Raw genomic sequence first — 24,561 nt, forward strand, 5'->3', positions numbered from 1 at the left:
TTTTTATCTAAAACATTTTTAGTTTGTTTAGTTCATCCCATCTTCCCTGTGCAAAGCACTCCAAATCACAGATTTCCCAGGTGTTACCCTCAAACTGCCCAGAAATGAGCTGGAATATTCTGTGCTGCACTTTGTGATCCATGTGAAGGGGCAGGAGCTGTAACTGCACCACTGCTGGCAGTTCCCAGATAATCTGTGGGATTTTGAGGTATCTACAGAGCACAGAAGAAAATCAGACAAATGTTATTTTTTAAAAAATGGTTAATTATAGAGCTCTCTGTTTACTTGTACAACCTGGGCAAAAGGTAGAAGAGATCATATAAAACTTGATAAAGCAAAAATTCAAGGAGTGTCACCTGACTAGTGTCACTATCAGAGATTTTAGGGAAGACTGGATAAAAAGGAGAGAGAACAGGAGAAAGGGAGAGTATCCAAGATATTCCAAAACTATGTTATGACAATTACATATTACAGTAGTAATTGTCAAATGTCAGTAATATGTAAATAATTTTGGTAGTATTCAGCCAGCCTCTTTAGAAACTTACTGGATCAGTCAATTTTCAAAATAAAGATTCTACAGCTCTTATTTTCTGTAAGCCTAGATGTAATCCCAAACATGTCCCTAATTTTTAATGTATTTATCTCACTTATCCCCTGCTCTGAAAAAAGAAAAGCCCACAAACTGAAGCAGCTTCTTTTTTTTTCTTTTTTTTTTTTTTCTTTTTTTTTTTCTTCTTTTTTTTTTTTTTTTTTTGAAGGGCCCTCCACATATATTCACAAGGCTAGACACCTCAAACAATAGCCACTCCCTTCAGGGCTCATTTTCCCAAACTCTGCTTCCAATCTTTGGCTTTAGTAACATCCAGACATACCAGCACAACCCCACAAATCACAGTTAAATTCTTCACTCTCATCAAAAGCCCTCTGAAAATGAGAGTCACTGCTTCAAAAAAAGAAACCAAGCTTGCTTTGCTGTAAACAATTTTATCTCATTATTCTAATGAGGTTGATGTAAAATTGCATTTCCAGAAATCTGCACATGAAAAGAAATACGTGATACTGCATCAAGTTGGTGGCATCAGGCTAAATTAGATCATAGATACAATAGAAGGTTGTGGGCTCATAGCAATGGTTGTTGTTTCTGGCCTCAGAAAGATCCAGAGCTTTTTAAAAGGCAGATAATTATATGAAATGTATTACACAACCTAATATAACACTTTTTTTCTTCAATTAGTGGTTCAGATCAAGTCCATTTTAAGGAAAAAATGGAAGAATATACAGTGACCCTGAAGCCTGATGCTGCCTACAGCTTAGTTCACACAGTTCTTTTTGGATGCCTGGCATTAAGCACAATGAGGTATAATTTTTTGATTCTACTAAGGGCTTGTTCAGACGATTGAGTCTATTTTTATAAGGGTGTAAAACATGTTGACCACAAATTGATAGGATCATGAATCTTCTTTATCTCCCTAGTGTGTTTCTGCTTGTAGACTGAGGCATTTCCCAAATTCTGCCAGGAAGAATGGAAGTTTGGGAACAGAGATGTTCTGGAGCATGCATAGCAAAGTGCAGTGTCAATCCTGTGCTCAGTTTTTTCAGAGGCATGAAAGTCCAAGAAAACTGCATTCAGAATTTCTCTAGACATTAACTGCTCTCACAAGCAGCTTTGCAGAGCTCCAAATGATCATGGAAAGCTTGTGTTCTTTCAGGATGAAGTACCTCTGGACATCCCACATGTGTGTATTTGCATCCTTTGGCCTGTGCAGTACAGAGGTTTGGAAACTCATCCTCAAGTGTCTCCATCTCTACACGTCCCAGAGGGTGAGCACTGCCTTTCATCCACTGGGCTTTGGGCTGTATATGAACCGAGTCAAGGCTCAGGGTTGAATATTGCTTTTAGTTCTCTCAAACCAGGTATCTCTGCTGGATGTTTGTAAAAATTTAGTAAGTGAAATGGATTTTCTGGTGGTTTCTATATTAAACAATTCCGTTGGAATACACTAGATGGCAATATAGATGTGGCTGTGAAAAATAACCATAATTTTACTAAAAAAGTCTCCATATTAAGAAATCATCAGCAATCTGAGAAAACCATTGCAGTCAATTATATTGACAGTGTTTTCCACCTTGTAGAATACAGATTTAAAGATATAAATCCATTTTTTGTGATGGGTCTGTAGTTACGGTTTTACTTGAAAATAAAATCAGAATATGGGATTAAAATTCAGTCTCTTAAATTCCACTACGTTAAATATTTCAGATATCAATACATTAAAAATTAAGTCTATTAAATGTATCATCAAAATAACCTTTTTTTTTTTTTTCAATTTCTCATAGACACAGGTGATTAAGTATTCTATACCAATAATTACATTACTGTACATTTCATTTAAGGTAAGAATTTTTTTCCTCAGTATTCTGGCATATTTTAGTTGCATTAAATTTTTTCTTTCTCCTAGAAGATTTGTCTTATTAGTAACCACATACAAGAATTACAACTGAATTTTAAAAATGAGGATAGCTGTGCATATGGAATTGTCTGTGAAGGATCAGTTGGGCTTATTTGATCCAAATAAGATAATAGATACAAGTGTTTATCTGACTGTATGTGTAAGTAGGAGGTGTTATTTAAATGCATGATTTTATGGAAATGGGAGTTGTCTCTTTTGGTTTTAACTAAGTTGTAGATAACATGCATATTGTCACATTGTGTCATGATTTATTGCAGGAGCAGAAATAATCATAATCTCTACTACTGTGCCTCATCTCATGTTTTAAAGTTCAGAATTATTAAATAGTCAAGTACCTGGTTTGTCTTCTGTCTGTTCCAGAAATAGAACATTATTATAGTCAAACACTTGACTGTAACTGCATAAAACATACCTAAATCAGTAACATGTACAAGATTATCAGTCACAGTAGTGAGATAAAGAACACTGATTTAATGAGGAAACCATTCTTCTAATCTGTAGTCACAAAGACAAAAGATTCAGAGTCTGCTTTGATGGAGGTAGTTGTTTCTGCAATAACTAGTCTGAGATGAAAATACATCTGTTAAATAATTCCCTTCAGAAAAACGCAAGATTCATTTCATTGTTACAGTTTGAAAGGCAGTAGTGAAGCAGTTAAGAAAGCTGCTAACAGAGTTCACTCCAGTATTGTGTTCCCCTCTAAAACTGAAATAAAAAGTCAAAAAATACTGTTTTAAACTTAAATTGTCTTATTTTCCTGTTAGAGAACTCTTTTTGTCCGCTGATGTGACTGTTAGGAAGTCATTTGCCATTTTCACCATCTCTGAATATGACAGAAACAATGCTATTTCTTCTGACAGGGGGGATACCAAGAGCATGACATTCTGATAGTCTAATGTGACAGATCACTAGGAATAATTTTCCTCCCACTCTTCATAAGCAGATGTAAATTCTGTCAGATTCAATTCTGAAGTCAACAGAAACCACTGATTTCATGGGCTTTAGAGCAGTCGTTAGTTGTGCTCAGTCTGCTTGAAAAGCATCATTTTCATGTTTCTTTTAAATAGAGGAAATAATTTTTATTGACATTAAAAATACTATATTTCAAATTTCTCAGTAGGAATGAGAAATTTGTCACCTCTCAGTCGTTTTTTGTCCTGAGTCAGTTCTTACAGTTGAGCTGCCAGAAGAGTGGATCTCTCTGTGGATCTTTTCTGCAAAGCTGAGAGAGTTGATGAGAAGCCTGAGGGAATCACAGAATATTCTGAGCTGGAAGGGGCCCACAAAGCTCTTGTCCCAGATACCTTGGCAGTGGTCAGACAAGAATACTTAGAGAGACATCCAGAAAGTACCCATTGCTTCTTTGAGAGTGTGGTTTTATATTCTCTCTCTAAAACCTTGTAAACAGACAGTGGAAGGAGATTTTTGGAACAGAGACTTAGTTATCCTCTTTTCCAGACAAAATTTGTCTGTTCAGTCACTGACTGCTCAGATTGCAAGGGCAGTTTCTCTGTACACCACAAAGTGTTAACTGGCCATCAGGGCTGGTTTTCTAGAATTTGTAGGAGGGCAGCTTGGTGTTTATTATCTTTTATATTTGTCAGAAGAACTATCCCTCAGTGCAGTTCCTCAAAATAGGACTTTTATGGGATTATTAACCTAATCCTGAATAAGCCAATGAAAGCCTCTTTGGAGGCATGTGGTTACTACTACAGCCCCAAATACATGACTTGAACGATAATTTATTGAGATGCATCTGCAGCTCCAGTGCTGGCTTTTTCAGATTTCAGGTACAGGATGTTTTGAGACCTGTAAGACATCTGTATTCCTGTTTACGTGTGATTTTCATTATTACAGTGCGAACATCTTTCATATAAAGTGAAAAGCTGAAGTATTTTCATGCTATTTTAGCTGTGCTGCAGATAACACAACACATGCATAAAGCAGTACCAAGTAGTATTTATGTTTCTCTTCTTGCACTTTTTAGGTAGGCTTCACCTTTATCTGTGTTCATTGTATTTTAACTTCACAATACTGCTCATCAATTTTTGTTTGCATGTCAATAATTTCTGAATAAATTGTTGATACTTAAGGTGAGATCCTGAGCTTGAGCATTCTAATTCCAAGGATTGCCAAATAATCTTGATTTTTCTCTAAGCGTTAACTCTCTATTCCTATTACTTCTGCAGCTGCATTTTTATCTTCACCCCGGCCAAGTCCTTTTGTTCCAAACATGGACATTTATGCAACATATTCCCATGATCTGAGCAGTCTTTGGGTGTACTGAACAGCTTCAGTTCAGGGCTAACTTGAGCCACTTGACAACTGCTTTCTTTTCCTGAAGACTTTGACCCCCAGAGACAAGCACTGTTACAAGTTGGAAACATCTTTCACATTTCCCTCTCTCTTCTGAGCAGTTTGTTACATCCCTTATGTGCTCCATCTGTTGTTTTTATCCTCTCTTGGTGTCACCAGACTTTTTTCAATCTGACATATATTTGATTTACAAGACAAAGTTCTGTTAGTATTATTGGTCCATATTTTCATACGCTTTACTTTTTATTTGCCATTTTCTTGTATCTGGATCTCCTGAAGTACCTTAATTTTGTCTTGGTTCTACTAATCAAATGTTGTGCTACCTGGAAATTTTTTAATTCAGTAATAGCAAGCCCCATGACCAAAGTTTTTCTCCTGTAGAAACTGCTTGTAGTCACTCAAAACTTGCAGTGCTGTGACTTAAAAAACCTTTACAGAGTGAATGCCATGGAATAGCCCCAGCACTGGGCAGGGAGCTGTGCCACTGGTTCCTCAGGAGGTTACAGGGCAGGGTGCACTGACTGAAAAGCAAAGCAGAGCCCATTCCTTCTGTCTTCACCCTGAAGGACTCCAAACTCTCAGAATGTGTAGCTGTCCAGGGCAGTTTAGTAATGAAGAGAGGAAATTTTGATTCATTATGAGACTCCACAATCTCCTTTCACAACAGCCGAATTTACTAATCTCTGGGAGAGCTTCTGAAGAGCAGAAATATATCTGTTATACTTCCCAGAGCTTCCCCAGTTTGTGATGCTGCCATGGCTCCACCTGGGAGATGCCAGGAGTATGTGAACAAGTGTTTTAAGGAAGCAGTTACACTAGTGAGGATCTTAATTGGCCCAGTTACACCTCCTGCCCCCAGGTCTGCCATGTAACTACAGTTTTAGTGAAGGAATGCCTGTGTTTGCTAAGGGACTCAGCAGCACCACATTCAAATTCCTTCTGAACCCTTGGATGAGCATTAAAATGGGATGAATAATGGCTTTTTAGATTATCAGGTGGGTTTTCTTAGACTTTCTCTTGTAGCATTTCAATTTTCAAACCAGCAGTCCTCCTTATCTGAAGAAAGCAGGTTTGGAATAGGTTTCACCATAACATCCTCTGTAGTAAAGACTGATGCACAGCAATCTGTCATTAGCATTGTCATTATCTTCCTTAATTGCTCCCTTCTGTCCTGAAATATTCACTGGTTTAAACAATAAACCCTTAAATAAATCATTGTTCCCTTAGCTTTTTGAACAGGAGAGTTAAGCTTTTCAGAATCAGTTTATATCCTTTTTTCTCTCCTCAGGATTTGATTTATGTATTGTTTGTAGTAAATTTTGAAATGCTTTCCCTTGATGGTCTAGTTGTTGTTATTCAGTCACAGCTTTATTTTTGCCTTCGGTGGTTCTCTTTTAATTCAAACTTCTGAAATATCATTAATAGCACCTGCAGTACATCTAATAATCTTCTGATACAGATTTCCTACATTTTTTTATTTAGTTTTATATTTACTTTCCAAACTTAATGTTAATTCTTGAGGCCTTGCCTTCTCTTGTCATCACTGACAATGGGTAGTTCTGGTCCTGTTCATCACGTGGCAAGAGCTGCAGGTCTCAAACTCTGAAACTGTGTTTTCATCCTGCAGTGACAGCCACCTCTCCTTCCTGGGAAGAGCAGAGAGACACACTTGTGTATTGCAATTTACCCGTAAGCTGGACAAGATTATTTGCCAGCTAAGAGGAAGTAATACATTTCAGCATCCAAAACTTGTTTGGTTTATTCTGTCTTCAGGTTGTTCTATTTTGTTTCCATTTTAGTTCTGGCCAGGAATAATGGATGAACTGTCAGAGCTGAGAGAATTCTATGACCCAGACACTGTGGAGCTGATGAACTGGATTAAGTAAGAGGATTTTTTCTCTATTTCAGTTAAATGCTATTTGTGTAGATCTAATGTTCTTAGTTATAGTGTTCTCTTTATTTGTCACAGCTCAGCAGTGAACTCTGGTGACCCGTGAGGATAGTTAGGGTGAGTGGGTTATCAGGAGGTTGGGTATGAGCAGCTGTGGAGAGCAGCTCCATGCTCAGGTTCAGTATCCCTGCTGTGTTCCATGTGCACCAGGGAACCAGCTGGTCCCTTTGCTCCCATAAGCACACAGTTTTCCCAGACAGAAGAGGAAAATTTGGAGATGTCAGACTTCTCTCCTCATATTATAGCTACTTTACATTAGTAGACTTCTGCAGTGAAATAATTTTATTCCCCACCCCCCCCCCCCCCAACCTAATATCCTTCTCAACTCTGTAAATGTTAAAAAGTTTGGATGTAGTGCTGGAAAATCCTGCAGTCTGTTTGTTGGACTTGAAAACAATCTAAGTTGTTTCTGCTTGTTATAATGAATCCCAACAGCTGATCCAAACTGCAAGCAAAATATTTTTAATTGAACTTGAACTTGTTACAGCTACACATAGGTGCAGTCTTTCAGGAGTGTGAGTTAATCATTCCAACCCCACCTTATAATTTCTGCTTTCTCACAGAGCATAGGAAGGTATTTTTTAGGTGGAAACAGTTTGGAATACTTCATGTAGAAGATGCTGAGAAAAAAGGCCAGGTAGGATGTTCTCTGGAGGGCTGAGTTCTCTGGAGAACTGAAGGAATATGTTCTCTGTTAACATAGAGCAGCCACTAAGAACGTTCAGGTTAAGTTTCTGAACAGGGAGATTCCTGGGACTTGTATTTTTTTGCAACTCCAACAATGATTTAAAAAAAAGAAAATTGGTTTCATGCTACAGAGGAAAACATTCTGAAAGTAAATCTGAATATACAACATTAAATATTGAACTGTTTGAAGTATTTCCTTGGAGTATTTCCTTCATATGCAATGAACTTCAGTGAAACCAGTCACCCAGCCTGTTCTCCCCATGGCAACATATTTACACTCCATAATGTTGTATTTCTTTAATCCATAAACTAGAAGAAGTAATTTAGAAGTAAAATATATTACAAGCCTTCACTGACTTATTTTGAAAGCAGGCCATGATTTTTTTCCATCATTTAGAATCTTTGCAGCCTTATTGACATATTTTTGTGACTAATGTTTACCAGCCAGTTCCATTTAGCACTACTGTTTTATTAAAAGATGGTAAATGTCTGATAGTTAGGTCTCTTGTGTGCAATATATAGAGTTATATATAGATTTATACATAAAATATGCATGTGAAGTTATTCCCAGCCATGAACTGGATTTGACTGGCTCCAATGAGAATAATTTTTCATGTGTTCTTAGTGCTGAGAATGCTAAACTGGTGCTTGTCATCTCTTCATTCCAAGTCATGACAGACAATTACAGAGGGGCATTTTTTTACTTAGAATTTATTGTATTTAGAAATATTATTCCTGTAAAGAAGAGTTAATTGTCTATGCTTTAAATACCAGTCAACAAAATTTATGGTAAGTTTCTCAAAGTGGGGACGGATTTTGTTAAGTTTGATGTGTAAGAGAACACTTTTTCTTTACTAACACTTGATAGTTGTGGTGTAGTTAATGTCCTGTCAAGGCTGGTGTCAGGAACTAATCATTCATTATTAAAACTCAGTATGAAAAGCTCTAATTTGTCATGTATAGCAGTGAATTAGGAATAACTCATCTGTCTTGCAATCTCTCCACAAGGAGAAAACCCTTCTGTCCGCTTAGCTCTAAATGCATATTAACTTGTCCAAATATACAATCTGAATAATGGCCAACTATTAGTCTGTCCCCTGTGAAGTGTCTGCAGATGCATTCCTTACTCTTCCCCTCACTAAAATTGCCATAGCATTTTCAGGAATTCTACTGGTTTGTATCTGTACAATTGCAGAGCACAATTTTTTACATCATGATCTTGCATAGCCCAATCTTCTGCTTTTTTTCCTACCCACCATCCCATTTTCTTAGCCTTTTTCCCACAAAAAAGTCAAGAATCCAATGCTCCAGGGATAGTTCACAGTTCTGTTCCCAGCTGGGAGGTATATTAAAATTCTTAGTTTTGGTCTTTCTCCCTAAGACAACAGGAACCACATGCTCATTTGTGAGATGGGGAAGAATATCAGTAGAATGAGCAAATCAATAGCGTGAACTTCCCTACTCTGTTTACTCCTGGTAAGTGTTAAAGAAGCAATGTCTTCTGCCTTTAAAGGGGAAATCTGTCTACAGTTGTGGAATATTTCAATAGCAGTTGCCAAAACTCACAGAAAAAGTTCTTTAAAATCTTGGGCAACAGCCAAAACAATGGAAAAGTTAACTGACACTGAGATTCACAGAGCATTGTTGGATGTTAACTGTACCTGAACCAGGTGTGGGGACAAGCAGGCAAATTTGTATATTAGTGGAAACCCCACAAATTTCCAAACAGCTTCCAAGGTTATGCAAATGAAACACTCATGATTCTTTCTTTTTGTAATTTATACTAATTTATATTAATTGCTATATTTTATTTTCAAGCCAGCTTTAAAGTTTATTACTTACATTCCTGATTCTCAAGAGTAATAACACTGAAATCAACACATGTTCCAGACTTTAAAGGCAATATTACACTTTTTAAAAAATTATTGTTCTTATATTCTTGGGCTTTTGTTGGACAGACATGTGAATAAGTTTCAGGCATGAACTTGAGAGTGCCTTAGAAGTAGGTTTACACCGTGTAGGTGCACTCCTTTATGTGAGCATAATCTGCATGCATGAAATTGAAGCTGGGACTCACAAAAATGCATCTTGTTGTTCTTTCTTTGTGGCTATCATTTTCCATTTTTGCAATTTTCAGTCTTTCCAAACCAGAGGGAAAAAAAAGAACCATGACAGTGTGACTGAATATGCTTTACTGCCCATCATGTGCAGCTAAATATGTGGTATTTTAATATTGCATTCTGCAAATAAAAAGATTTTGTTTTAAAGAAAAAGAAAAATCTATCATTGCATATTCCTCAGAATCTCCTTTTCTCAAATCCTTTCACTTTGTTGATTCATACAATACTCAGGCACTAGTAAAAGAGTAATCTGAGACTTTTCAGATTTTATGGCTTTGAAAGCCAACTTCAGGGTTCAAGTCTGGAGGACTTCTACTAGAAATAGCTAGTATTTATTTTTAATGATGTAACCTCTAATTGCAATGTTGGCCATTTATTCCTTAGTGCTTCCTAAAACTAGCTCACAATAATTCTTTAGTTTAAGGATTACTACCACTTTCAGAGTCTGTGCAAATACTTCCTGTAAAACTCTTTTATTTTTAATGAGTTATTCTTTAGTATTTATATAATTCTCTAAATTATTAAGTGTAAGGTAAAGAAAATGTTCCTACACTGTAATATAGTGCTTAGTTTACCCATTAGCTCAGCTGTAATTAACTTGTTGAAAGCTTAGAGCTTCAAAAATAAATGAGATTATTTGTTCAAAATGCCATCAGGTCTGCTTGGAATGGCATTTAAATTATATAATGTAAATCAGTTTGACCTGTAAGTCCTTGTCATTATTTAGTGACATTTCCTAGAGAATAAATTGTTTGCAGGTTGGGCAGTGTGGTATGGAGCTTGGCACAGAGCTATAAAAACAAATTATCCTTTCATTTTATACATCATTTGCTCAGACAGTTGTAAAAATGGCTTGGTTTTAGTGTAATAGAGAAGTGTCACTCAGGGTTTGCAGCACAGGAGGTGCCCTGGCTGCAGAGCCCTGCAGCGGTGCCTGGCTCAGGCAGGGGTGGGCAGGAGCGTCCCTGGGGTGCAGGAGCCTTGCTGGCCCTGGGAATGCTCCTCGGGGCTCCTGTGGCCCCAGGACTCAGCAATGGCTCCCACAAGAGCTCACGGGCAGGGAACTGGAGAGGGCAACACCGCCTGGGCTCGGTGTCACCTCCCGGTGTCACCTCCCGGTGTCACCTCCCAGCTCTCTGCCCAGGGCACTGAAATCCAGCACTTGTGCTCCTGGCACTGTCAGTGCAGCACAGGGAAAGAGAGCTTCCAGCAGCAACGTCTGAGCTGGCCAGCAAACATGGACAGTGATGTAGCTGAAGGAGTATCATTCCCTGGGACTTCAAACCTCAGGGAAACGTCTGCCTTTACTTGGAACACCAGATTTTAAACACCCCGCACCAAAGCACTTAAGGCAGTTGTTTGAAAAGCAGGCAAGGGTCAGTAGATTGACTTCAAGGGATAGGGAGAGCAGGAAGTGCTGGCAAAACTCTTTCTGCCTGTAAAGAATGCAACTCAGCTGTATTTCACCCCTTCTGGGCAAGAGTGAATGCATTTGGAAAGGGGAGGAAGGAAACTGAATCTTCTGCATGATCCATTTTCTGAGGGAAGGTGCACTGGGGGCTGCAGCTCCAATCTCTGCTTCCTGTGACCAGAGCAGGCTCAGGCTGGAGGTCAGGGAAGGTTCTGTGTCCCCAGAGGTGCTGGCACTGCCCAGGCTGCCCAGGGAATGGGCACGGCCCCGAGGCTGCCACAGCCCAGGAGCCTTTGGACACCAGGGATGGACAGGGGGGATGCTGGGGGGTCTGTGCAGGGACAGGGGCTACACCGGGTGATCCTTGTGGGTCCCTTCCAACTCAGCATCTTCTGTGATTCTACATTTTTGACAAGAATTTTTACCAGGAGGTTATTCATAAAGGGCACTATCACCCTTTAGCTTTCTTTTTAAAGAAAAGAACCTACAGGCTGGTTTGGCTTTTTTGTTTGTTTGCTTTTTTTCCTGTGGTTTTGCCTTTGGTACTTGTTGGGAGGGGCTGCATGAGTGGGTTTAAGAAAGTTTGAGTCTGCTACAGAGCCCATTATAATGCAAATCTGCAGTCAGAAGAGCAGGGTTGCCTTGGTAAAGCCAGTCAGGTTTTAAAATTCAAACTTAATCTTGAACAACCACAGAAACCTACTTTGTCACATTAGAAGTTGCCTGGCCCAGGCATAAACAGAGAAGCATGCTGAAGATGCTTTAAGAATCATCATTTTTATTTGGGTGTCTAAGCTCTCCTCAGTCCCTCTGTTGAGTCCAGCCCATGTCCTTTGCAGCTTAGTCCTACAGACTTGTGCTTTCCCACAGCCCCAGGGATGAGTCCTGCCTGACAGCCTGTCAGGGCCATCCCATTTGCATAGTACTAAATTCTAACAGGAATTAATTTATTTTAATGGAATAAGTGCTTCAGAACACTTGTGGCTTTGACTATTTTAAGTAATAAATAATTTCTTAAGAGATTAAATATTTTCAGACTTTAAAATGAAACTGGTTTTTTAAAGTGCTGAAGGAGTAGTCTATCAGGAAAGCTAAACTGGCCTATTAAAAATACAATCTCTGGCCTTTCTAGATGAGATTAATGTACCAGTTCAAGATTTTTTAGGAAGGGTTTGTAATTATTAATCCATTTGCTAAGCATAATCTCTTGAAAGGCGATAATAAAATTTAATACTTGTCGCAACATTTTCAAGCTGATCATGGAGCTTAAAGATGCCTGAGTGTGTAGCTGCAGTTTCCAAAGGCTCCGTAAAGTGCACCTCAAAGTGGCACAGTTACTGAAGTACTTCAGCGTGTGCATGGGGATGTTAGGCACCTATTCCCATTCTAATTTCATTTTAGTTGATTGAATGTGTGCTGCTTTCTGTTTGTTTAGTCTTCACAGGTTATGTGCCTACTAAGAACTAGAAGACACTTCAGCATACTATGGCCAGTTTCAATTAGCCTGATTACAGGAGTGTACATTGCCGTGCATTTTTACTTTCTTTTTGCTCTGCCCTTATATTGTGTCTTTGCAAATATTTTAGACTGTAAACTTGTTGGGAAGATGGTGAGCAAAAATAATTTTTTCATTATTAGTACTTGAGTGATCTTGCAAGTATATACCAGGACTGCTGTTTGGAGTATTATTCCGGCATCTTCTGCATTCCCCTGCCCCAGCTTTTTGCAAGTGGGATGTCTTTTTTCATAGTTTCTCTCCCACAGCTGTCAGAATAGGAAGAGTAATGTCTCCTGGAATAAAGTTTTTGTTCCAAGTAAATGGTGAATGCTAGGACAGGAACAGAAGGTTTTACCTAATGTGTATCATACACAAACCTAAGTCACACTAAGTTTCTTGAAATATTTAAATAATCAGAATATAGAAACCTATAAATATTCATAGGCTTTATGAACCTGATAAATATATGAAATATAGAAATAGTTTAAAATTGTCAGGATCGTGTTTTCCTTAGTTTTCCTCATAGTGCTTAGTAAATTTTTTATTTGCAGTTGAGTATTATCATAATTTATCCGCTTGGCATTGAAGAAAACACAGTTGCTTGAACAGTTTGCTCCCTGAATAGAGGAGAAGCAGAAAAATATTTTTGCAGTCTTTTTTTTCCTTCTGATCTGTCACAAGCATTGCAAAAATGCCCCTGCAGAGACTTCCTCAGACGTATCAACATTTGTTTAGGTCAAACACTCCAAACACAGCAGTGTTTGCTGGGAGCATGCAGCTGTTGGCAGGAGTCAAATTGTGCACTGGACGGACCCTAACCAACCATCCCCACTATGAGGATAAGAATCTGAGAGAGAGAACAAAGCAGGTAAGAGATTTCTGATTTTTTTTATAGTAATCCTTGCTCATGTCAGTGACTCCACTCCAGAAAACAATAATGTCCTAATGGCACACTGCAAAAGGCATCACTCCATTACTCATGGAGTAACTTACTGTCAGTTGCCCAGGCAACTGCTTTGAGATCTCCTGACTCACTTCTGGCAGCTGGTGAATGTCTCAGCAGCTCTGTGCCTGAGCACCCAGCTAGTCCCAAGGGCACTGCTTTGGCTCCTGTGGCATCAGTAGATCCTCATGCCCACTTGGGCTGTTAAACCCACATGGAGCATTCTGTGATACTCCCTTCAGTTCCCAGAGCATCACACAGCATTGGATACAGAAACCACCCTGAGGAACTGCGCACGCAGCTGGGAGACTGTTTTCACTTCTCTGGACTTGGGACATTCTCAAAGCCTGACAGCACCATCCAGTGTTGTGTAGCCAGCAGCATCCTCACCATAACACACATCTCCACATGGAGATTTTACTGAATAAAGCATTTATAGATTGTTTCTATAATAATTGATTCACATGGTTTCCCAGTTCTTTGTTTGGCTGAAGATAGAGGAGTCATGACAGAGCAAACAAAGCAACAGTGAGTGGTGATGTGTGTGTTGGAGCTCCGTTCCCTTGTCCTGCAGATCTACCAGATCTATGCCAAGCGCTCTCCCGGTGACGTGTACGGCATCCTGCGCTCCTTTGGCACGGACTACGTGATCCTGGAGGACAGCATTTGCTACGAGAGGAGGCACAGCAGGGGCTGCCGCCTGCGTGACCTGCTGGATGTGGCCAACGGACACGTGAGTGTTGCAGACCACTTCAAGGAACTAAATACATGTTGCTTGACTTGGCTCTGAAACCCAGTCACTGAGAGCTGAGGTAGCTCAATGTATTTGCACTGTGGGAAGGAAAACCTGCTTGGAGCCTTTAGACATTCTCAAAATGGCCAAATTAACACTTCTTGCTCTTAAGGGTATTTGAGAATAAAAATGGGGAATTTCAGCCTGGGCAGGATAAGTAATCACTTCCTGATGAGCTCCAGGTTAGGAGCACACAAGCAGAGTTCCCTCCCAGGTGTGAATCACTTCAGAGCCTCTGTTCCCTGAGGTGCAGTTCTGTAACCACTGTATCAGGGGAGTTGTCAGGCATTTCTGGGGCTGAGCTGGAGCCAGAGCAGGCTGCACAAGCCCAAGCAGATACAGACCTCTGACAAAGCATCTTTATCCATTTAGAGACAATACTCTAAGTGCTACTGCTTTAAAGCTGTTTTCTTCCTCCCACTTGTTTCATACTGTGAACAAACCTGGCCAGCCTGACCCAGTGAATGTATTGTGGAGGTTGTTATGAACTTGTTATTGCCTATAACTGTGAATTGGCTGAAGAAATTTCACCCATCTGTTCCCTTTCATTGCAGATCATGGATGGCTTGGGAGAGAATGAACCTGATTTGAAACCTTCCTTGTATCCTCGCTTCTGTGAGGAAATTAAAAAAAACCTTCCTTCTTACACCATGCACTTCACCAGGGTGTTTCAGAACAAAACATTCCATGTTTACAAACTTGCCAAGCATAAATAACGTTTCCAACCATGACTTCAGGTGCAGTATTTCAGTGCTAGGACCCACATTAGGAAATGCAGATGAAGTTTACAAACAGGTTACATTTGTAGGACATTTTACACCAATGGGTTTTTGTTTAATTACTGTGATTCTTTTTTTAGACAGTCTAATTTTGATAACATTATTGATGTTGCCAAAATTTTCATAAACTCATAAATAAATGCTAGCAGGGACCATTTTGATTTAAATTCTGACCCTCAGAATACTAAGGCTGTAATTGTTTTCCAGTTTCAACTGATTAGAAGACAAGGGCAGCAGCCTGTAAATATCTGCTCAGCAGTTCAGATTTTCCTCTCAAATGGTAGAAATTCAGTGAAAGCAGCCCATGCTGCTCCTGCCCTGAGTAAGCATTGCCTTTGTGAATCCTAAAAATAGTCACAAAACAAAGTTTTGTCTTACAGTCTGATCCTTTTTGACAGATCTTGTGCTCTTTCAGTGCCTCTTTCTTGAATTCTTTGGGAATGTATGCAGATATGAGTTTCCAATTTTGTGAGTGTGATTGCAGAATCAGTGAGTGTGGATTAAGCAAACAATTTTTAAGAAAAATAATCTTTGGTCCAGCATTTTTAGTGATCAGAAACAAACTGGTTTATAACAGTAGGTGTTTAATGATGGAGTGTTACATATTTTTAGTGAGAAAAAAGGCTGGAGCATGCTTGATACATGTTGCATGTTTGTATCCTTGTAAAATGCTCAGAACAAACAAAAATCCAAATTTCTCAGTTTGGATTCTCAGAACACTTTCCTGTATATACTTTCTGCACTACAGGGGATCCTTTTTCTCCTTGTGTGAATCCCACCAGGATAGCAAAATTGGACAAAACAAAAGCTAATCTCTAAAGTAGCACGAAACCAGTATTTCAAATACATTCAAATAGTAGAGCTTTGTTTTGTATTATTTCAGACACAAAGCTCTATATTTTAGCACAGAATTATTGTGTCCTTGTTCTTTAGCCTAAAACAGAGACTACCAGTATTTTAAAATGACATGGAAGATTAAGTGAAGCCAGACCTCAATGCTGAGAATTTTGTGATTTGTTTGTACCCTTTGTCTTTTTACCAGCCTGAACTTTGTGATTTGTATCGGATTTCTAAATGTTATGAAGGTACCAAATGACTTTTGCTGTGTTTTTAGCACTGCTTTGGTTTTAGATTGAAATCAAAAATCAAATTTGGAAGCCTCACAGTACTCTCCATCTTGAATTAGACATCCACTAGGCTCATTTGTTTGTTACGGAAAAACAGAATTGTAATAATCAAGTGCCTCTAGGCCCAGGTTGAATTAACATTTGAATGCCTATATAAGACTGTGGCCTGTGCAAATAACTCAGTTATAGTAATTACCACTGCAATTAATTTCTAATGATGGGAAACTTAAAGTGCTACAGATAGCAAACTCTACATTTAATTTAATCAAGATGTGTAATGAGATTAGCTGTCACAACTGAGTTGGGCTCCAGTTCTAAATGATGTGTTTTCCCTTTCAGTTGTACAAAGGTAAATTACCAAAGAGATGGAGATGGTTATGTCACATGCTTAAACAATTTTATATTCACTAAATACTCATTAAACAATGTTCAACATCCTTCTGCCTTTCTGTGTGGCACAGAAGGCTGTGCTGTAGCCAGGCTGTGTTAAATCACATGCTGACAGGAGCTGGGTTGTTACACTGAGCAGATGAAACTCCTGAGTAATTCCTAGCCTGTATCCTTTAATGAGGTTGGAGACCACTGCAGTTTAACATAATAATAAAACATTTTAATCAGTATTAAAACTTTAATTAGGCCTGTAATGATGCATGGTGGTTCTTGCTGCAAGCCTGGGTCAGTGAATCCCTCAGTGAGTGCCTTCAGTAACTGAAAGCAAGCACACAAAAGGTAAAAGATGTCTGGGCTGTATGGCTTGTTCTAGAATGCAATTACATCTTTCTGGAGAGGGGCAGTGACTTTCCTTTGGTGGAGGGGAGGGATTCCCAGGCCCAGTGATTGACAGCCTGTTGTCTTCAGAATTTACTTGTAGGTAACAGCTGAGACTAAGAAATCCTGACTGAAACAGTAATTATATTTAAACAGACTTATTTTAAAAATGCAGTTTCTAATATTGCCAAAGGAGAAGTTTAACCTTTTCATATAAACTACCAAGTGCAATCTGGTTTGTTTGGGGTTTTTTATACAGAAAGATGTATTAAGAGAGATTATCAGAAAGGTTTAACACTAAGGGTTATTCCAGGGACTGTAGTGCAGCATTCAGACACCAACCTACTTCAAACTGTAAATCCAAGTGCCAAGGGCCAAAAGCATTTCCCAGCTCCTCCCTGCCCCAGTTTGAGACTGGGGCTGGGGGGAAGGGCTGCACCTCCCATTCCTGAGGTGCCAACTCTGAGAACCAGCAGTGGGAATGGCAGGGACAGGGCTCCTCCTGTGTGCTCCTTGTGCTGCATGTGATCAGTGGGATTGTGGTATAAATTACTTTTTTTTAGATTGCAGAGACAAAATGCTATCAAGGAGCCAGGACTCTTTTAGGAGAGAAAAGCCTTTGAGATCCATAAGTGTATTTTCATTTCTTGTTTCAGTGTTCTGCTGGTGGGATCTAACATAGTTATTTTATAATATGTTGTTGTAAAGAGATGTAATGACTATTGTATACTAAATAAATTGTGTAATTTGAAAGTCACTTTTTTTTCTTGTTTATATGTTGGGATGGGCTGATAAAGACCTGGTTTGGGAATCAGCTTTGTTTCAGTCCAAATGGAGGAAAGCAAATTATTTTTCTCAAGCAAGTTTTGTCTTCTCAAGCTTATTATATTGTGCATAGCACTGACTTTTGGAATCACCTTTGTGTTTTAACAGCTGGGCTTCCTTTGTTAGAAGCTACAGGTAACAGCCATGACTTTTATAAGTCATCACCCCATGCATGTCAACTCCAGTAAGGTCAGTAGACTGAGGCAGTATATCCATTTAAATAAATATTATTTCTTTCTTTATTAAGTGTATTATATAGATATAAAATCATATATTAAATGCTTTGAGCACCAGGGACCTGCTTGTTTCCACATTGTAGCTCAAGTTTGTTATTTTTAATGAACAGAAAGGTGCATTTTGTGGGAGTGAAGAAGCACATTTCAAGAGCTGTATGTGCAGTAGGATGTCCTGATGTGACTCTTGTGGCAGGAGCTGCAGGATGTGCAGAGCTGGAGATAAACCTGCCCATGTGTAGGACTGGTCTGAAGGGGGCTGGGGGGAGTTTGTCACCAGCATTAATTAGGGATTAATATAATTGATGGGATGTCAGCCACTCGTGGTGTTTTTGCATAGATGGGATTCTGGGCTCCAGGGAACCTCCTCCTTTCAGTCCTCAGGAGATGGCCATGGGTTTAATATTCTTGTAATTAAGAAAATGCTCAACTTTTTTCTGCCCTGTTTTTCCTCCTAAACCTGCTGGTCAGTAGGTCAGTCCTAAGGACAATCAGCTTTCCGATAGCTTGGCTCCATGTTATGTACTTGGAATGTTATTTTAACAGGTGAAGACCACAAAGATTAATGTAGTTGACAGGCAGCCAGATTAAATACTAATATCCACATGATTATTTAAATTTCCGACCTTTACAAACATTTTATGCTAAATAAAATGTTCTTACTATATGTTTAAAGTCTGTAAAGAACATGGAAGAAGATTAATAAAAGTACTAGATTATTGCAAATCCCACTACCTAGGGACCCAATGGGGTTTTTTATTCAATATTTCTCCTTCCCCCCAACCCAAAGCTTTCTGTGGAAAGCCAGCTGTTCTCCCTGGGAGCCATGGCAGTGCTGGGATAAGCCTTTCTGCAGAGGCACTGAAAGATTTGTGTGTGCCTGTGCGAATGCAGAACAAGTGAGGCTATGATTTCAGCAATTGCACAGTAATTAAAAGAGCAGCATGCAAATTAAAACAGATAAATTAAGTGAACTAATTAGTTATCTCTGGAAAGAGGAAGAGTAGGCTTTAATAGGGCATGACAGCTGCAAATGAGTGTGTCCTATTACTGAGATTGTATCTACACAGGTTCTAGAGGAGTTTGGAAATGTTTCCTGCCCTTTTGTTTTAGTCTGTATGTTCTGTACAAGGTGGGGCTCACTGTCAGTGCAGGGGCAGCTCCGAGGCTCTGGAGGTGTTGTTTTCATGTTTGGTTACAGAGTAGGGCCACAGCTGTAGGAAGGAAGCAGCAGCAGGGCAGCAACACTTGGAACAGCACTGAGACATCTGAACATCAGCAGCTCTGTGGCTGCTCTGTGGGACACGTTTGTCACCTTTAGGGTTCCTGGGCACCACTTGTGCTTGTTGTTACTCTAACAGGGACCAGTTCCTCAGGGATGGAGGAAGAGCTTTGACAAGGTCTTGTTCCCCTGGGGAAACCCAAAGTGGTTTTTGGGTGGGTAACTGGATCCTGAGCCCACCAGCAGAAGCTTTTCAGGCAGCACAGCACCCATGACTGACATCTGTGGAAGCATCTGATCAAAACTGAGAGAGAAATAATTTAACACAGTCCACCCTTCAGTCATCCTTAAACACAAACAAGGCAGAGACACCCGGGACAGAAGGCTGGTTTATTATTTATACAGTGCCTGACATAGGCAGGACACTTCACAGGCAAATAAAGACAGTGTTGGCCCCAAGGAGCTTACAGGCTAAATTAAATTAAACCAGCCAAAGCAACAGCATGTCTGTAGGTATGGGAAGAACACAAGGTATGTAGACAAAATTATTGCTGTTTCAGGAAGGAATAGATTTTTGTGCACAATATATATTTAGTTCATTTTCCATACCCTGTTTGTGGCTGCTGAGATGATGGAATACAGGAGCTGGCAGAGTGGACTGGTGAACACTGCAAGATGTTTCAGCCAAGGTTTCCTCCCAGGCAAATAAATGTGTCAGTAAAATTACAAAATCACAGACTGTACTGCCTGTGAACCAAAACCATTGGGTGTGAATAAAAACTGGATTTAGGTTTTCCAGAGGACAATGCCCACCACCTGCAGTGTGTAACAGTGCTCAATGGTGCACTCAGGGTTTTCCAGAGTGGCACAAGTGCACATGAGAACACGGTACTTTGTGAAAATTTCTCATTTGGGAAACATGCAAATTGAGCTGGCCTGCAGTCAACTTTCACCTACTTACGGGTTTTAACAGATGTATAAAAATAAAAGCCAGACCTCCCAAAACAAGCTACTGTGAGCAAAAGCAGTTTCAGTGTCTGTTACAATACATTGCTTCATGCTTTGTTTTAATGAAACATTATTAGAAATTAGGATATATTCCTATTATTAGCTCATAATGTATAATGTACATATTACATATAGTTTACATATTATAATTGATATAATTTACATATTCATAGAAGAAACAACACAGCTTAAGATTTAGGGTTTGCTGCATTGTACTCCATTTATCAAAATTCATTTAGTGGCACTTTTTCTCTTCCAAATATTGTCAAGTTCAAGAAAAATCCAGCATACTAGCTGGACATTAAATGGTTTCAAAAAGGGACTGATTAATTTAGAGCATAATATTCCACCCCCTGCTACTGCTGTTAGTTTTTCCCTATGTGTCTCTGTGTCCAGGTATGTCCTGCAATGATTCTATCATAGGAGATTTAACAAAACATGAGCGGCACAGTTGTAGATGCAAATGGCACAGTTCAGGCTGGTTTAGGCTCAGTTTAGCAGCTCATTACGAAGGATTGTGGTGAACTGTGGTGTTTGCTACTGAACTTCCTGACCTTTGAGGCATGGAGCCAGCAGACCTGGCCTTTTCCTTCAAAAAATTATGTAATTGTAAGCAGCTTGGTTCATGTGTTAATGCCTAAATCCAGTTTCTGCCCTTGTATTGGCAACATAAAGGGATTTTATCACAGTGTAAGTGAAGTTCAGTTCATCCTTCTGCTTCTTTCCCTTTCCTGTACCCCTGCAGTGGCACCTGCACGGTGATCAGTGAGCAGGGCTGTCACTGGACACTGGGAAACAGGAGGGATATAACACACCACGGACTTCATTATATGAGAAAAAGACAAGGTGCTTTTTTCTTCAAATGACTGTCAAAGCACCAGAAACAGCTCATCCAGCATGCTTCCCTCAGCCCCAGCACACCTCGGGCCGTGCACATGGATCCCTCAAGAGTCCTGCATTACTTCAGTGATAAAAAAACACCCGTACTTCTTAATATATGAATGACTGCGTACACCAGATTCTCTCTTTATTCCTCCCACGAGGTTTATATACCAAAATGCAAATATCCAGCGTGTCCTCAGTTGAGCTCCTACCCACCTTTGCTGCCCAATGTGCCTCCTTATCTGAATCCCTGTAGAAACAAGCAGAAAAGGCCGGGTGGGGCTAATACAGAGCAGGAGTATAAAAAACTGCCTCACCTTTGCCTCCAGAACTGCAAAGAGCAGCCCTGGGGAGCTACAGCTCTGCTGGCTCTCTGTGCGAGTACAGCTGCCTCAGTTTCTCGAACTTGGGTCCCCACTCGTGGATGTCCTCGCCGGAGCCGAGGGAGCTGAGGGAGCTGAGGGAGCCGAGGGAGCTGAGGCTGCCGGCGCTGGAGCCGCCGCCCTCGGTGCAGAAGACGCGCAGCGAGTCCTGCGGCGGGCCCGCGGCGCGCTCGGCCTCCCTCAGCAGCCGCCTGAGCGCCGGGCGGGCCGGGCTGCCCTGCACGGACACCTGCAGCTCGGCCATGTTGTAGGCGTCCTGCAGGGAGAAACCGGGCACAGCACATTAGTACTCTCTGTAGGTCCCACGGGTTCATGTTCTGCGGGGAATAAAGAAGGAATGATCGCGGGTCTGTCTGCTGTGGGCACCTGGAGGGCTGGGTGCTCTGCCAGCTGCAGTGCACCTGGGAAAGCCTCTGAGGAACCCCTGTGCGCGCTGCGCTGCTGCACTCAGGGTCAGAATCAAGTCTGATTTCATCCAAAAACTAAATAAACGTGACAGAAACACCCCAGCTTTTGTTCTGAAATTCAGATCCAAAGTCTCTTATCATGACTGGACACTGATCCCACAAGTGTGGCAGAAGAGGTGAGAAAGGCTCTTCACAAACAGCACGTTTAAGAAATCTTTCTGCAGAAGTAGTACAAAAATGTACTGTGATTTCTGATAAAATGTTACCAGTCCCTGGAATAATGCCTAATTATGTTACATGGCAGTGGCACAATTGTAAAAGCCAAGTAAAACTACCTCCTCCCAAAAAAGTCACTGATTCCCTCCTAGCTCAGCCGCAGTAAATGCTGTCTGGGAATTGTGCCACAACCTCTGGCACAAAGCTGCCAATGCCAATGGTTAATGGCATTCACTGATCAGAATCTTTGTGCCACCTGACCCCAGCATCCTATAGCTCCCTACAACCCAAAGGCTGTGTCCCCGGACTGATTTACAGGCCAAAGTAGAATGCAGACAGGTAGAGGGGGGCAGAGTTCATCAGAGCAAACATAATTATTTGTATTGCTAACACTGTTCATGGTAACAGGAGCCATCAATGACAGAGGTGTGGAATCAGCACTTTCCCAAAGATTTCTTTAGCTTTCCAGCATGTGGCATTGTGCATAACCATGTTGTAAGAGATTAACCCAGGCAATGTCAGTGAGCTTTGCTGAATTTCCTCTGGAGGCTGAGAACCACTTAAATTTCCCCCACCTGCAATCAAGAAGCTGCTGAAGTGGCAGGATGGGCTTTGGGACAGGAGCTGCTTATTCCCATTCCTCTAGAGACTTAGGAGTGCTGGTGATGAACACTGAGACCTGCAGCCCAGACCCCTGCCTTAGGCATGTCCTAAGTTAGTGCAAGCCCCAGTCCAGCCCCACTCTGAGCATGGGTATCAGGAGAATCTGTGACATGGAGAAACTTCTCATTGTGCACAAGTTAAATGGGAGCTTGTTCCAATACAGACTTGAGGATCATCCCTCCACTGAACTGAGTGATAATAAAAGCATCCTTCACTGCTACTAATTGTTCATTAAAATGACACATTTCTTCTGATAATAAACCCTTTTTGGCTGGCCATCCACAAACTCAACTCAAGCCCTACCTCTGGGTGCAGAGCTGACTTTTAACAACATCTGGTGGTCAGCTGAGTTCAGTGTGTAACCAACAATGCATTGACCTCCTGCAATTTTTATGAGCTCCTAATTTCTCTGGGAGAAAATTTCATTTATTTCAGATGCAGGAACTCCTTCATATGGCAACTCCCTATCCTCAGAGCCCTACCATCCACAAACATTACAAAAATGAATCTCTCTTATCCAAGCAGCCTCCATGATCCTTTTGTTGAGGTAACATTAGAACACAACTAAGGTGGTGTAATTCTAGGTATTTTGGGGACTAGTTTGTTTGTTTGGGTTTTTAAAATCTAGACAAACAACTAGGTTTTAGCTTAAAAAGTTTCAGCTGCAATCCCAGCAACTGTTAAATCTGAATAATTTAGGAAGAGTGCACAGAACCCAGAGAGGCTTCACTCGAAGCACTGTTTCTTCAGGCAGAGTAATAACCTCAGATGGAGATCATCAAGTCACTAATTTGGTTCTACTGCTTAAAATAAGGAATGCATTTTAAGAACTCTCCAAAAGTAATTAAATATGTCATACAGTAACTGTAGATTTCCTCAAATAGACCTTCTGGGTGTAAAATTGCAAAATATTGCAGAGGAAGTTAATCTGATTAAGGAAAACAGGCTTTATAGCTGTCTATGTTATCATGTCGGAAATGTCTGTGTTTATTATGTTCCCACTAATTCACCAAGAAAATAAAGATACTCTACAAGTAAGAATATTTTTAAATCACTGGCTTTTTTTTGCCTTCACACTGGCACCATGACTATTATTACCTCTGCAGTCACACCACCCCTTCAATCCATGAAATGAACAGTTAGAAATGAAGTTTCTTACCTTTTATAAACATAGAAAGCATCTATAGGTCAATAAATAATCTATTAAGAGTACTTATAAATAATATTCACTATTTTCCTTCCAAGCTCTGCCTTTCACTGACACATGAAAACCTTAGAACAGCCAGCAGGAATGTTAATAATACCTGCTTTAGGTATAATCTGCTCTACTCTAAGTATAAACAGCTTGTGTTCAGTGTTGTATTTATCTCCAAAACACAAAAATGCAGAAAGGTTCTTCCACAACCACCACATGCTCCAGGGCCTCAGAAGAGCCAATCCAGCACCTCCTCTTCCCAACATGGGAGGTGTGAACACCTGCTGTTGGGAGCAGTCTCTGGTAAAGCCTGGCCATGAGGAACAGTCACACCAGGCTCTTCCAAGCCCTTGGAGCTCCAGCAGAAATGAGTCCTGAGAACCTCAGTGTCTCCTGAGCCCCAAAGCCAAACACAGCAGCTGTTCTCTACTGCTAAACTCACCCTGCAGGCTCCTACCAACATGCACTCAGGATCACTGGCTTTAGGACAAATTAAAAATGGATAGGCACTTATCTCTGCTTAGGAAACATGCACCCTCATCCAAATAATTCATTTGCCAACTGCAGGGCTGAATCAGCAGAACGAACACTGAGGACAAAGCACAAAATGCATTTTCCTTAGCATCGTAAGGCAACAGTCCCCTCTTAATTGTAACATAACAG

General features: G+C 40.3%; 2 protein-coding genes across 5 annotated transcripts in view; one reads left to right on the top strand and one right to left on the bottom strand.

The window, feature by feature from the left end:
• DPY19L3 (dpy-19 like C-mannosyltransferase 3) overlaps window positions 1-17,621 on the top strand; it is a 34,954-nt gene extending 17,333 nt beyond the window's left edge. For 3 of the 4 annotated variants that reach the window (XM_030282710.4, XM_030282707.4, XM_030282708.4), the window contains 7 exons: window positions 1,235-1,357; window positions 1,710-1,821; window positions 2,338-2,394; window positions 6,587-6,669; window positions 13,190-13,322; window positions 13,972-14,130; window positions 14,745-17,621. In XM_030282710.4, coding sequence (XP_030138570.4) covers window positions 1,235-1,357; window positions 1,710-1,821; window positions 2,338-2,394; window positions 6,587-6,669; window positions 13,190-13,322; window positions 13,972-14,130; window positions 14,745-14,906 — 829 coding nt within the window. In that variant the 3' untranslated portion in view covers window positions 14,907-17,621. Of the gene's footprint in view, window positions 1-1,234; window positions 1,358-1,709; window positions 1,822-2,337; window positions 2,395-6,586; window positions 6,670-8,806; window positions 8,902-13,189; window positions 13,323-13,971; window positions 14,131-14,744 lie in introns of those variants that run through there. The other variant, XR_003962421.4, reaches the window with a different exon arrangement.
• A 1,894-nt stretch (window positions 17,622-19,515) lies between these two features.
• LOC100232129 (neural-cadherin) overlaps window positions 19,516-24,561 on the bottom strand; it is a 60,890-nt gene continuing 55,844 nt past the window's right edge. Inside the window, exon 33 of the mRNA XM_072934211.1 lies at window positions 19,516-21,673. Within this exon, the coding sequence (XP_072790312.1) occupies window positions 21,389-21,673 (285 nt within the window). The 3' untranslated portion in view covers window positions 19,516-21,388. The remainder of the gene's footprint in view (window positions 21,674-24,561) is intronic.

Source organism: Taeniopygia guttata, chromosome 11 (assembly GCF_048771995.1).
Source record: "Taeniopygia guttata chromosome 11, bTaeGut7.mat, whole genome shotgun sequence".
Lineage (NCBI taxonomy): Eukaryota > Metazoa > Chordata > Aves > Passeriformes > Estrildidae > Taeniopygia > Taeniopygia guttata.